General features: G+C 47.4%; 1 protein-coding gene across 2 annotated transcripts in view; it reads left to right on the forward strand.

The window, feature by feature from the left end:
* Positions 1–13,796, forward strand: part of DHX15 (DEAH-box helicase 15) — a 346,647-nt gene that overhangs the window by 282,590 nt on the left and 50,261 nt on the right. For both annotated transcript variants that reach the window (XM_069631877.1, XM_069631876.1), the window contains exon 12: positions 10,036–10,226. In XM_069631877.1, coding sequence (XP_069487978.1) covers positions 10,036–10,226 — 191 coding nt within the window. The remainder of the gene's footprint in view (positions 1–10,035; positions 10,227–13,796) is intronic.

Here is a 13,796-nt window from a genome sequence, read left to right on the forward strand (position 1 = left end):
CTCTCCTGTCCCTTCCCAGGCCCTCTGCACGGCACTGGCCTCACACTTCATCTCTAAAACTCAGGACATCCTGTCCTCACTCTCCTCCTATCCCCCTTCCCTCTACTCCCTGCTCTTCCTCTGGCCCTTCTGCAGCCACCGCTCCTCCCTCCTTCTCTGCCTTTCCCCTGTTCTCTGCAGATGAGGTTTCTAGACAAGTCCGATCTATGAAAGTCTCGTCGAAACAGGTTCACCCCTGTTCCTCAAACTATCAAGGACCACATCGACTCCTTGGCTCCTACCCCGGCTGATTTCTGCAATCACTCCTTCGCCACTGGAGTCTTCCCACCCCCCCTGAAGCACTCCCTTGTGCACCCTCTTAAGAAACCCTCTGCCGACCCCTCCTGCCAGGCTAATTATGGCCCAATCTCCATCACTCCCTTGGACACGCTCCTAGATAAACTAGCCATCTCCCAGCTTAATCTCCACACTGAATCGGTAGGCTGTCTTCATGACCATCAGTCTGGTATCAGAGCTGCCAGAAGCACGGAAACTGCTCTCCTGAACATCTGTGAAGTCCTGCTCTCCAACCTTCACTCTAACACCCCGTGTCCTCATCCTGCTTGATCTCTTCTGCCTTTGACACTCAACCATGCCATACTGCTCAACCGTCTCCGTGATAACCTGAGTATCACTGGTCAGGCTCTGGCATGGCTGACTTCTTTCCTCTCTGACCGACCCTCCCAGGTCCAACTTGGGTCCTTCCTCTCAGCTATGTTTTTCTCTACCTGTGGTGTCCCCCCAGGGGTCTAACCTCTCTCCCTGGCTGTTCAACCAATACTTGGCACTTCTTGCCCACTGCATCGCCACTCTCTACACCAACGTTCATTGCTATGCGGTTGACACCCAGCTCATTTTAAGGCTACCCTCGGCCTCCTCCTCTCCTTCCCTCATCTGATTGTCTGTCTGCTATCCATGAGTGGTGTGCCGCCAATGATCTCTGGCCTAATGCCAGTAAGACTGAGATTATCCTCATCGGCACACCCGCTCCCTCCTTTCGTACAGCTCTCGGCCTCTCTTGGCCCTCTTCCTGCTCACACCTGCAAAGCTAAAAACCTTGGTCATCTTCGACTCCACACTCTCCTTCTCTCCTCACATCTGACGTCTCTAAGAAGTCCCACTACCAACTGCACCTCCTCAGAGGTATTCTTCCTCCCCCCCCCCCCCCCCCCCCAAGATGCACTGTCTCCAGAGCTCCTGTTCTCTCCAGGCTGGACTATTGCAATAGCCTCTATCTAAATCTGCCTGCTTCTACTCTCCGCCCTCTGCAACTCATCCAGAACAGGACTGCAAGACTTGTCCTTGACGTCAAGCCCAGGGATTGTATCTCCAGGACTGAAAATTCTGCACTGGCTCCCTGTGGCTGCGAGGATTAAGTTCAATACCCTCTGCATTGTCCACAAGGCCGTCTGGGGCATGGGGCCTCATTACCCTCAACTCTCTTCCTAAATATCTTCCTTCTCGAGCTCTTCGCTCATCCGTTTCCAACTCCCTCAGGGTCAGTCGCTTCTCCAGGCAACGAGTTGGTGGTAGAGCTTTCTTCGGCTGCTGCCTCCCTCTGGAACAGACTCCCTGCCTCCCTTTAAACTCATGGAAAACCATCTCAGGTTCTGGAAGCACCTCAAAACCTTTCTCTTTGCTTCTGCTTTTTCTCCTCCTCTCCTCTGCTGACCTGGCTGTAACCGGAACTGCACTGGCTACCTGGACACCCTCTGACTCTTGGGCGCAGGTCCGTCCCCTGCCAGCGTCACACACCTGCACTGCCTGCCTGGCAATCCCTGGACTTGAGGACTGTTCTGTATCCCTACAGTCCCCTACCAGCCCCTGACACCTTATGTGACACCTTATGTGACACCTTATGTGACACCTTATGTGACACCTTATGTGACACCTTATGTGACACCTTATGTGACACCTTATGTGACACCTTATGTGACACCTTGATGTCTATACTTGCCCCTTGCTGGCTGTTATTTATTAACTATTCCCATGTACTGCACTGTCCCTTCCCCCCTTCCCACGCACTTGCGGGATCTGATAGACACCTGGCCTAGTAGGATAATTGTCTGACCTCCCTCTGTTCCCCTCCCTTGCCTCGTCACACCTTGAAACACTTGTGTATAGGCACGTTATAAATGCCATATATCCTATCATATCAAACAAGAGGGGAAGTCCTTTTAGGTTTACAGTACCTTTGGTTAGAAGAAATAGTTCCAGCTGGCTTCTGTTCCCGTATGGCTCTGCAGATCCTGTTGTTCCTGTGCCTCAGTTGTGGGGACAAGAGGAGGACTTCTGGGGACTCCTGCAACACAATGGGAAGGTTGGCGGCAAACTTAAATTCAGCGGCACTTCGCGTTTTCAGCTTCTCGCATCTCGGCAAATAGCACCACCGCGGGCTCTAGGATGCCACTTCAGACTTTCCTTGCATCTGGGGTCCAGCACTCTGTTGTGGCTCAGGCTTGTTTAGTCCTGCTTCCTGGGAGTCCAAAGGATCTTCCTGGAGCTCGGGTTCAACTTGAAAGCATTTTACTCGATCTGGTGTTGCTCTACCTGGCACTTCGGTTCCAGCAGCAGCATTGGAAGTACAGCCGGCTCTGAGAGGATGTCCAGAAGAGTTCACTTTGAGGTTGATTGGTCCCACCAACCCAAGGGGGGGGGGGGAAGGGGAAGTCGTCCCTGCAGGCCTTATTTAGTCTAGACGAATTCAGAGCCTCAGCACAGCAACAGGGCTTCACCGGGCAAACCAACGGTCCAGGAGTTGCAGCAGGCGTCTCTTCCAAGTTCTTCTACGGATTCCTTTGTCCAGTGGTTGTCTCTGCCTTCCAAGCCGAAAAGCCTCGCCTTTTATGCAGGTTTCTCCCTTCATTCCAGCCTAGCTGTCGATCACACAGCAGGGTGGCTGTCCTTACCGGACAGCCAGCCTGCCAATCACCTTTGGGTGCATTCCTGTAGCCAAGGGGATTAAGCAGAGTTTCTGGCACCTCCCTCGCTTCCTGCCCCTGCCGGACATACTTGAGCCAGATGCTGGCTTCACTTGTGAATCCCGCCAAAGACAAAAACGAACAAGGGGACCAGACCTGGTTTGGCGTGCAGAGTAAATCTCAAGAAGGACCTTTCCAACAAGAAATGGCGAAAAAAGAAGTCCAGGGCCATTTTGACTAAATGGGCACCCATGGGTGCCTTACTGTGGCTGCGAACGCAGCCCGCTGTAAAAACACACAATGGTAGTAAAAAGTAAACCACTGCCACCAGCCATTAATTGTAGAAAGGGTAACGAAAAATGTTACATGAGAAACTAGACAAAGGGGATACTAAGTAACCCCTCCAGCACCCTATGGTAAGATGGTGTGTGCTGGGTCTAGAAAGTTACAAAATGTAAGTAAAGTCAATTTCACTTCACTGCACTTAGAAATCGTAGTTTCACCAAAAGAAGGTATTTAAAACTTTGGGACATCTAAGAGACTTCCCTGTGCCACTGCACTGAATATGCTGTGTGTCGCAATGCAAAGAAGATACCTTTGGAGTGTCAGACTCCAAAGTAAAAAGCAACAGAGCCCAAATCACAGAAAAAGACATGAGGGTGGGGAAAAAGGTCTCTCTCTCCAGGTTAGAAATTATAATTTGTAAAGTCCAGCAAAAGGGCTGGGGGTCTCTAAGGTGGAAGGGAATTGGCCCATTTTCTGAGAATTCTCCCCAACAAGCGGATTGGTTCCACAGCAGATGTTGCACTCGTTTATGGACACTCGACCCGTGGTATTGGGTTTCTGCAGCAACGGAGAGGCACAGCAAGTCGGGGATTGTGCCAAAGGAGTTCGTCTAGGGGTTAGTTGGTCCCACTAACCCAAGGAAAGTAGTACCTTCCGGAGCTTCTGTTGATTCGTAAAAGGTCAGCACAGCAGCACGGCTTCGCCAGTACTTGGAGGCCCAGGAGTGTTATGCAAAATTTGAATGCAGTACCCTATGGGAACACTACAAGCAACTATGACTACAGATACAGGCAACCCAACCTTTTGTATAAGCTTGTACTACAGTTTTGGTAGCGTGTTGAGCAGCCAGGCTTCTCTCAAGAGGGGAAATGTGAGCTGTAGTGGAGTTACACAAAGATTCACAGTTACAGGTATTCAAATAAACTCTTATACTTGCATAAATAATGACTAATTTATCAGTCAGTTTTATAAAGCCTTCTTTAGAAGGGAGCAATAGACTAGTCTGATTAAAAGCCGGTATGATAGCACCGCGAGTAGAATGCTTGCTTTGACATCTGTGCAGAGCCTGCTGACGCAGGTTCGAAACCTGGCAGGGCCTAGCTCAGCCTTTCATCCTTCCCAGGTCGATAAATGAGCACCACACACTGTGGGTAGTAATAAGCAGACAAAACCTACACCCACAGGTGACTTCAGTATCAAGGGTGCTGGGGACATTAATATCTTACTGTTGACATTCAGAACACTCTTAAAAAGTTGGTAAAGGTTAAGATTATTAGAACAAAAGAAATGACAAATATTCATAAGCAGGGCAAATACTTCAGATAGCAAGAGAAGGGTCATTCAATTCAATAGGCTAAGCCAAAGTCAACAGGCAAGTCTTTGTATAGGATGCAGCACTTCAGGTAAGTAAATAGAAAAGTCTTTGCACAAGTTCTTTGGAGTCTTTGATAAAAAGAAGAATCAAATGTAGGGCCAGAAGCTGATTAGACATGTGAGTTGCAGAGGTTACAAGCACTTCCACAGTAAGAGGTAAGTTCTCTTAGACTTGTTTTACAGTACCTTGGTAAAGAAGAAAAGATGCAGCTGATGACTTCTGTTCCTGTGCAGCTCTGCAGATCTCACTGTTCCTGGGCCTCAGTCGTTGGGACAAGAGGGAGAAAGTTGGGTTGGGGCGGAGGGGAATCCTGCACTGTCAAAACTTGCAACCAGCAAACTTTACTTTCAGTGGCTGTTTCGCGTTTCAGCTCCTTGTGGTACAGCAAATGGCAATAAGCACGGTTCCTGGCTATGAAGGTGGACTGTCCTTACTTATGTCCCGCACTCTGCTGATGTGGGCCTCAGGCTTGGACAGTCCTGCTTTGTGGGAGTCCAGAGGATCTTCCAAAAGCTTTAGGCCAGCTTAAAAGTAACGCACACAATCTGGTGTCCCTCTCCCTGGCTATTCGGTTCCAGCAGCAACTCTGAGGCAATTCAATCCGCTCCGAGATGGGTGTCCAGGTGGCTTACTTGGAGTTGATTGGTCGCACCAACTCAAAGGGAAAAGTTGTCTTTGTTAGTTTACATGCCGTACCCTTTGGGACCACTGCACACATCTAGAACTACAGGTGTAAGCAAACCAACCTTTGGTATACGTCTGTACTACAGTTTTCGTAGCGGAGCTGAGCAGCCAGGCTCATCTCAAGAAGGGAATGTGAGCAGTAATGTTACACAGGTCTACAATCACAAGTGTTCAAATAAACTCTTACACTCAAGGTTTCTTTGATAAATACTTATTCATTTATTTATCTGTCAGTTATAAAACATTCATAAGGAGGAGGCAATATAATTGCACACAAATAAACTTCAATACTATTGTAGGATACTTTTCAAGAGGAGTAAAAGGCAAAGATTATTAGAACATGAAAGATTACAATTATTCTTAGACAGTGAAAATACTTTGAGTTCACCAGAAGAGTCAATTCAATAGGCTAGGCCAAAGTCAATAGGCTAAAGTCTTGGATAGGATAAAGCGGTTCTGGTAAGTAGACTGTAAAAACTCTGCACAAGTTCTTAGAAGTAGTTTGTAAAAAGAATCATCATATGTTGCGTCACATGCTGATTAGGCCTGCGAGTTTCAAAAGTTTCAAGCACTTTCACTGCGAGAGGTAAGTACTGTCTTATGTCACAGTACCTTATAATGAAGAAAAAGATGCAGCTGAAGACTTCGTTTCCTGGCAGTTCCTGCAGATATCGCTGTTCCTGTGCCTCAGTTGTGGGGACAAGAGGGAGGACGTCCGTGGACTCCTGCACTGGGACTGGTCCAGCAGCGAGCACTTGGCAAACTTCAATTTCGGTGGCTGTGAATAAAGCACTCAATTTGGTGTCCCTCTCCCTGGTTCTACGGTTTGCTGCAGCAACTCTGAGGAAATTCAACTAGCTCCGAGATAAGTGTCCAGGTGGCTTACTTGTGAGTTCATTGGTCTCACAAACTCAAAGGGAGAAATCGTCCTTTCAGGGCCATCTCTGTCAATGTGAACTTGGCGATTTGACCTGCAGCATGGCTTTACCGGGCATGAGATGCTTTTTTTTTTTTTTTTATAGGTGGTATGGCATTAGATGCTTTGGCTGTCGATGGAATGACTTTAAACCGAGGAAACTGGATAAAAGGCGAGTCTCTTGGCTTGGAATGCAGAGTCGACCACTGCAACTAAAGAACCGAAGACTAGCTGGAAGAGAACAGCTGCTGCAACTCCTGGACCGTTGGTTTGCCCGGTGAAGCCCTGCTGCAGGTTTGAATCGCCAAGTTCATCTCAACAGAGAAGCTCCCACAAGGACGACTTCTCCCTTTCAGTTGGTGGGACCAATCGACTCTACACTAAGCCAACTGGATACCATTCTTGGCGCTGGTTGTATTTTCCTCAGAGTGCTGCAGGAAACCGAATAACCAGGGAGGGACACCAGTTTGTGTGCTGGACTACAGCTTCCGGAATTGAACATTTGCCAGCTGTTGACCAGTCCCAGTGCAGGAGTTCCCCGACGTCGTCCTTGTCCCCACGACTGAGGCTCAGGAACCGTGAGATCTGCAGGAACTGCCCGGTACAGAAGTCTTCAGCTGCATCAAACCCGACTGAGAGAACTTGCCCCTCACTGCGAAAGTGCGTGAAACTTTGGCAACTTGCAGGGCTAGTCGGCTTGTGACCCAACATATGAATCTTTCTTTTACGAACTTCTTCGAACTTTGGCAAATACTTTTTCCATATAACTACCAGAACTGCTTTATCCTATACAAGAGTTTTATCCCATTGACTTTGGCCTAACCTATTGCATCGAATTGACGCCCTGGTGAACTCAAAGTATTTTGCAGTGTCTAAGAATAACTGTAAGCTTTTTTTTTATTAATCTAAGCTATTCTGCTCCTCCTTCAAAGTAGTTTAAATGCCTCAAACGTACAGTGTAATATACTGAAGTATATTTGTGTGCGAGATATATTGCCTCATTCTAGTGAATGTTTTATAACTGACTGTCAAATAAATTAATAAGTGTTTTACCAACAAACCTTGAGTGTAAGAGTTTATTTGAATACTTGTGATTGTAGACCTCTGTAACATCATTACAGCTCACATTCCCCTCTTGAGATAAGCCTGGCTGTTCAGCAACGCTACCAAAACTGTGTAGTTCAGACTTATACAAAAAGTTGGTTTGCTTACACCTGTAGTCCTAGTTGTGTAGTGGTCCCAAAGGGTACTGCATACATACTTTGCCTAACACAGCCAATCACTACAGAATGCATTTAGGTCCCCTAGGAGACTAAGCACAGGGAGTTTCGGGCACCTGCCTACCCCAGACACTCTGGAGCCTGAGACGGGTTTCACTCCTGCAGCCCGCCAAAGGCGAATGAACAGAGACCAAACCTGGTTTGGCGCGCATAGAAACTCTCTAGAAGGACCTTCCCACAAAGACTGGTGAAAAGACTGGCACATGGCTGGATGCCATTTTGAAAAAGATGGCTCCCGCGGTTACTTTACCCGAGCTGCAAATGGTCGCGGTAAATGCAAACCAAGGTAGTTCAAAACGAAACCACTGCCACCAGCCAGTCAATTGAGGAAAGGATAACATAAAAAATGTTACATGAGCTTTTAGACATGGGATACTAAGTAACCCCTCCAGCACTCTATTGTAAGATAGGGTGTGCTGGGTCTAGCACATTCAATTCTAAGTAAAGTCAATTTCACTTTACTGCTCTGGGAAACCGTAGTTGATCCCAGAGAAAGTATTTAAACCTTGGGAAGTCTGGAAGACTACCCTGTGTCACTGCACTGAAGGTGCTGTGTGACACATTTGTAAAAGATGCCTCTGGAGTTGGTTAGACTCCATAACCAAAAGAAAGAGGTAAAATTCACATTTAAATACATGAGTGGGGGAAAATGGGCTCGCTCTCTCCAGGTTAAAAAATCAAGTTATCAAAATCCAGCAAAGTTGCTGGGGGTCTCTAAGGTGGAGGGAATTGGCACATTTCTGAGAATTCTCCCTAACAAGGAGTTTGCAGCAGGCTTCTCTTCACGATTTCTGCTTCGGATGTTTCTTCCAGTGTTCGACTCTGACTCTAGTCCCAAAACCGTCGCCTTTTAACCACGTTTCCCATTCATGCACAGCCTAGGCTGTCAATCCCACAGCAGTGTGGCTGTCCTTCCATTTCAGGACAGCCAGCTGGCCAATCAGGACTGGTTTTGATCAGGCACACCTAGAGACCAAGGACAGGGGAGTTTCGGGACCCTCCCTCGCATCTTGTCCTTACAAACTAAAGCCAGGAACAGGTTTCAGGGCTGAAGCCCGCCAAAGGCGAAACACACAAACGGCTCAAACCTGTCATCGTACAGAGTAAGAGCCAAAAAAGACCTCACAAAGCAGCAAATGTAGAAAGAAGACTGGGGCCATTTTGACAAAATGGTCACCCACGGGTGCTGTACTGCAGATGAGGGTTCAGCATGTGGTAAAGCGCAATGTAGTAAAAAGTAAACCACTGCCACCAGCCATTTAAAGTAGTGAGGGTAACAAAAAATGTTACATTGTTACATCAAGTAGTATAAGGGACTAAGTAACCCCCCAGCACTCCACGTAAAATGGTGTGTGCTGGATCTACAAAGAGAAAAAGGTAAGTAAGATCAATTTCATCTTACCATTCTTGGGAATGGTAGTTGACCCAAGAAAAATTAAAGGTATTTAAAGCTTGAGAAATCCAAAGGATTTCCCAGTGACACTGCAATGAAGGTGCTGTGTCACTATACAAAAAGCAGATGCCTATGGAGTTTGTCAGACTCCAAAAACAGTGAAAACATAAAACCCAAATCGGGGGGGAAAAAACACGAGTGAGGAAAAAAAAGGTCCCACTCACTCAGGAGTTAAAATTAAAAGGCCCAAGTAAGCAAAATAGCTTGGGGTCTCAAAGGTTGAAGGGAATTGGCACAGAAATGAACATTCTCCCTAAGAACCAGCTTGTCCCTTGGGCAACCTAAAGTACAAAAAATCCTGAGTGTCAAGGGCAAAATAAAAAGTGGACTGCATTGTACCTTGATAAAAAGTTACCAAAAGTGATCACAATGAAGCAAGACTAAGGGACATGTTTCCCAGTACTGACATCCTGAAGGACATGTTAGTTTTCCCATGATAAATGAGCAAATACCAGAGTGGTGAAGCTGGGGCTTCACTGTGCTGCAAAAAGGGCAGGTCAGATTCAAAGATCAAAGCAAACAGTTTGGGTCTCTGTTCCAAAATCTTTCCCAACACCGGCTGCTGCACTATATATGGGCGTTCAGTATTTGCTTTATTTGTGTTGCCTGCTTACTGTGTTAATGCCTAATAAATACTATGTTTATACTTCTGTGTGGCACTCTATTACTTGACTGTCTCAATGTTGTGGTAACTTTACGTAAAAGTACCTGATGTCCTGAAGTCTAAACTACTGCACTGCCTGCAATGCCTGATGGAGTTTAGCTCGACAAAGTTTCAATAAGTGTTGACCGACTAGGTTGGCCTCTCAGCACCCTCACCCCGGGGTGTTTCTGGAGGTCCATCTTAATACCAATTCGCTTATCTTCCCAATCTAAGCCCTACTGCTACGCTACTCAGTTTGGTTAGACCAAGAATGAAAATCTCTTGCTTATCAATTAAGTTGGCCTTCCAAAACCCTGCACCATAGGTTCTACTTGTAGATTAGTATGAAAAGGTATTTTTCTTTGCCTTTTTTCACTTAGCGTTTTCATTGATTAAACATTCCTATGACATTTTTTCTCAATCTTCATTTCAATTGCAGATCACGAGTCAGTTCAGTGGTGTTACGATAACTTTGTAAACTACAGGTCACTCATGTCTGCAGACAATGTACGGCAGCAGCTGTCACGAATCATGGATCGCTTTAACCTCCCACGAAGAAGTACGGATTTTACAAGCAGGGATTACTACATCAATATAAGAAAAGCGTTGGTTACTGGTTATTTTATGCAGGTAAAGTCTGAAATTGTTTGCCTAAATGTTGAAAATGTTTGTTTTAATTGCATAATTGGTGATCAATTTGAACAAAATGCATTTTCATTGTTGCACTCTTTTTGGAATGTTAGACGTCTACTTTGAACATACTGCTCCTCTTCAAACCTTGTAGACTTTAGAAGTGGGAAACCTATATCCTGCCCGGTCCCACCTCCCGTTAGGTAAGATTTTAACTTTAGAGCAAAATCTACCTCACTTGTGACAACCCCAGAACCCCAAAACACTAACATTTACAAACCAGGTAAACTCCCTAGCCTCCTCAACAGCATACACATGCAAACACTTCCTCTCAGCCAACAGTTGTATGACCGTAGCTAGAGCCCTAATTTTATCTAGACTACTGTAATGCCCTTTACATTGGAGCAAATAAATAGATTACCAACAAAATAGACAATCCAAAACAACGCCCTTACAGCTGCACTCAGTATCTCTAGGAAAGAACATATCTCAAAGTAGAAGAAAACACAAGTGGCTATCCACACTGGAGAAAATAAAAATAAAAACACCCTCACTCATTCATAAAAGCCTAAACAACAAAGCACCACGATATCTTGGAAAGATTTTTCAGAAAAATGTCTACTGGACCCACGAGACTAGTCAACTCTAACTGCCTTCAGGTGCCTCGCTTTAAACTATCCACTATTGGAGGTACCAATTTCCCAGTCAAAGCTGCTCAACTATGGAACTCACTACCTACCACACTCTGAATGGACCAAACCTACACCAAATTCAGACAAAATTGAATTATATGGCTCTTGGAGAATGCTGACAAATGAACTCATTGAAGTTGACCTCATGTGTAAATAACTGTACATTACCTCCGTTGTATTGTCCCACCACTGCCTACTATGTTTTATACACTATATTTACCAGATTGGATGTTTTTTCTTTAGATGCCATTACCATGTAATCTGTGTACTAAGCTATATGACTTCTTTTTGCCTGCGCCCTGATACCTTTGGGTCCGTCGCGCATAATAAATACTAAACAATGTTTTGCTGGACTGGTAGATTGTTTTCCTATACCTCAGTGAGTGGGAACCTTTTGCCACACTCGGATCCTTTTAATCTTTTTATGGGTGTCATTTTAAAGACACTCCATATTGTCCTTTTTTAATTTTATACTCTTTGACAACATTTGGTATATACCTTTTTTTATTGTTACAGGGTTGCCCTTTGGGTTCTCCTTTTACTTTCTCGGGCTAACCTTGAGAACTACAGTTCCCAAGGGTTGAAAGAATATTTCTATCTGTTAAGGAGAATTCTCAGACATGTGCTAATTCCCTTCTACCTTAGATACCCCGCCTCTTTTGCTGGACTTTACATTTTTATCCTGAGACCTTTTTCCCACTCTATCATGCATTTTTCTTTGATTCGCACACTGACAACTCCATGGGCATTACCTTTTTACATTGTGACACACAGCACCTTCAGTGCAGTCGCTCAGGGAAGTCCTTTAGATTTCCCAAAGGTTTAAATACCTTCTCTTGGATAAACTACTGTTTCCAAGAGCGTTAAAGTGAAATTAAATTTGATTACCTTTTGTAACTTTGTAGACCCAGCTAACACCATCTTCCATAGAGTGCTGGAGGGGTTACTTAGTATCCCCTCTGTCTCCTTTCTCATGTAACATTTTTGTTACCCTTTCTACAATTAATGGCTGGTGGCAGTGGTTTACTTTTCTCCAGCATGGGGTCTGGCATGGATTCACATGCTCATGAATATTCCCCGTCGTCAGGCTGGGAATCCTCGGTAAAGAAAAAACCAGTATCCGTTTCGATTCTGATCTGTCTTTCGTAGTAATAACCAATCACTGGTCTCTGCGTCATACTGACCACAGCCAATGACTGCCCTCTACCTAAGCACCGCCTCTGGCAGCCATCTTCAGATTTTTACCGCACGTTCATGTGTTGGGATCCTCGTGCTATTGCTCTCGAGCGTTAGTGCTATTTTTTCACGTTTTTCTCAAAAACTTTGTTTTTTTCGGTCAAAAGAGCCTCAAGCTCCACCGACTCTCCATCCGATCAACGGGGACCCGTGTCGGATTCGTCTGCGCCCCTCAAGGGTGAAGATTTCGTCGAGCTACGCTTTTGGAGGATTCCAGAAGCTTCTCAGGCCCGGACATGGCCCAGGAGAAGGGAAGCTCGACGCCCGGAAAGCTGTTCAGGGTCTGCCCTGGATGCCAGCTGCAGAACGTCTTTAAGGAGGACGAACACTCCTTTTGTCTCTACTGCTTACATGAGGACAAGGCGCACGTGGAGAAGGACTGTGCGTTTTGCGGCAATATGTCGGAGCGGACCATGAAGGACCGCCATCAACGTCTCGCCAACTGGCTGGAAGGGAAGAGCCCGTCGGGCGAGAAGAAGAGGAAGAAATACGAGCGGTCTTCTAAGACCTTTGAGGACGCCCCGGCGACGGGGGTCCAACACAAGGCCAAGCACCGCGAGTCAGCTGGCACCGGGAGCGCCGAATGGTCGGGCTCTAGGGGCGCCAGGCAGGGCGCACCCTCCCCGGCACCTTCAGCCACGAGCCAACGCTCTGGGTCGGGTAAGAGGAAGGGCGAGCACCTGGCGAAGCTCCTGGAGAGGCCCCGGTCGAGCTCGAAGGCCCCATCGGAGGGGGAGCGAGGCAGTGTCCCCCCCCCCCCTCAAGGATAAGGCGGTGAGCGCACCTAAGGTGGTGAAGGCCTTAATCCATCCGGCCAAGCCCTCTATCGATACTGTCGCGCCGGCCCTGGCTCAGCCTGTGGAGGCTACACCAGTGGTGGCGACCTCGGGGCTCAGTCTCCCTGCCACCGCGGAGGGAGTCCTCTTTTGTGCCCATCGATAGGACCCCCATGAAATCCCCGGTGGGGAAGAAAAATGGGGGGCAGGGCGTCGTCGTAGATTCGGCTTCAACCTCGGAGGAAGAGCTGATCGAGGTCTTAAGCCACGGCCTTGGCGTGGAAGACCGGCCCGTCGGGATGGATCCCGACGCAGGTGACGACGACATCGTCGAGGGTGCCGACGGGGCCCCTGATCGCCCGTCGGATTCCCCTCTGCCAGCGCCGCAAGACAACTCGGCGGCCATTTTGTTGGCTATACAGTCCTTATGCTCAGAGATAAGGACGAGACTACCGTTGCCGACGGAGGCACCTCTTCCGTCGGGGGATCCTGAACCGGGACCTTCTGGTGTTCCCCCGCCCAAGAGAAGGATTCACCCTCCACCTCCTTTTCAGCCGTCGCGCCCCGTCCAGCCCTCCTCCCCGTCCACCCGAGGGGATGATACGGGGACTGACACGGCAGCGACGGGTACGGACGACGAGGTATACGACGAGGATCTACCGTCGTCACCTCCCACCAGGGCTTCTCCGCCCGACGAGATTGGATCGTTCCACTCCATGATCGCCAGGGCATCCGAGCTTTTCCAACTCTGCCCTGAGGAGAAGAAAAAGGAAGGATTCCTTTATCAACGGCGCGAGGCCAAGAGGAAGACGGTCCTCGCGGTGCCTCTACTGGACGACATTTGGGATGCCCTCCTCAAGAACCCT

Source organism: Ambystoma mexicanum, chromosome 6q (genome assembly GCF_040938575.1).
Source record: "Ambystoma mexicanum isolate Mex_15411 chromosome 6q, UKY_AmexF1_1, whole genome shotgun sequence".
Taxonomy (NCBI): Eukaryota; Metazoa; Chordata; class Amphibia; order Caudata; family Ambystomatidae; genus Ambystoma; species Ambystoma mexicanum.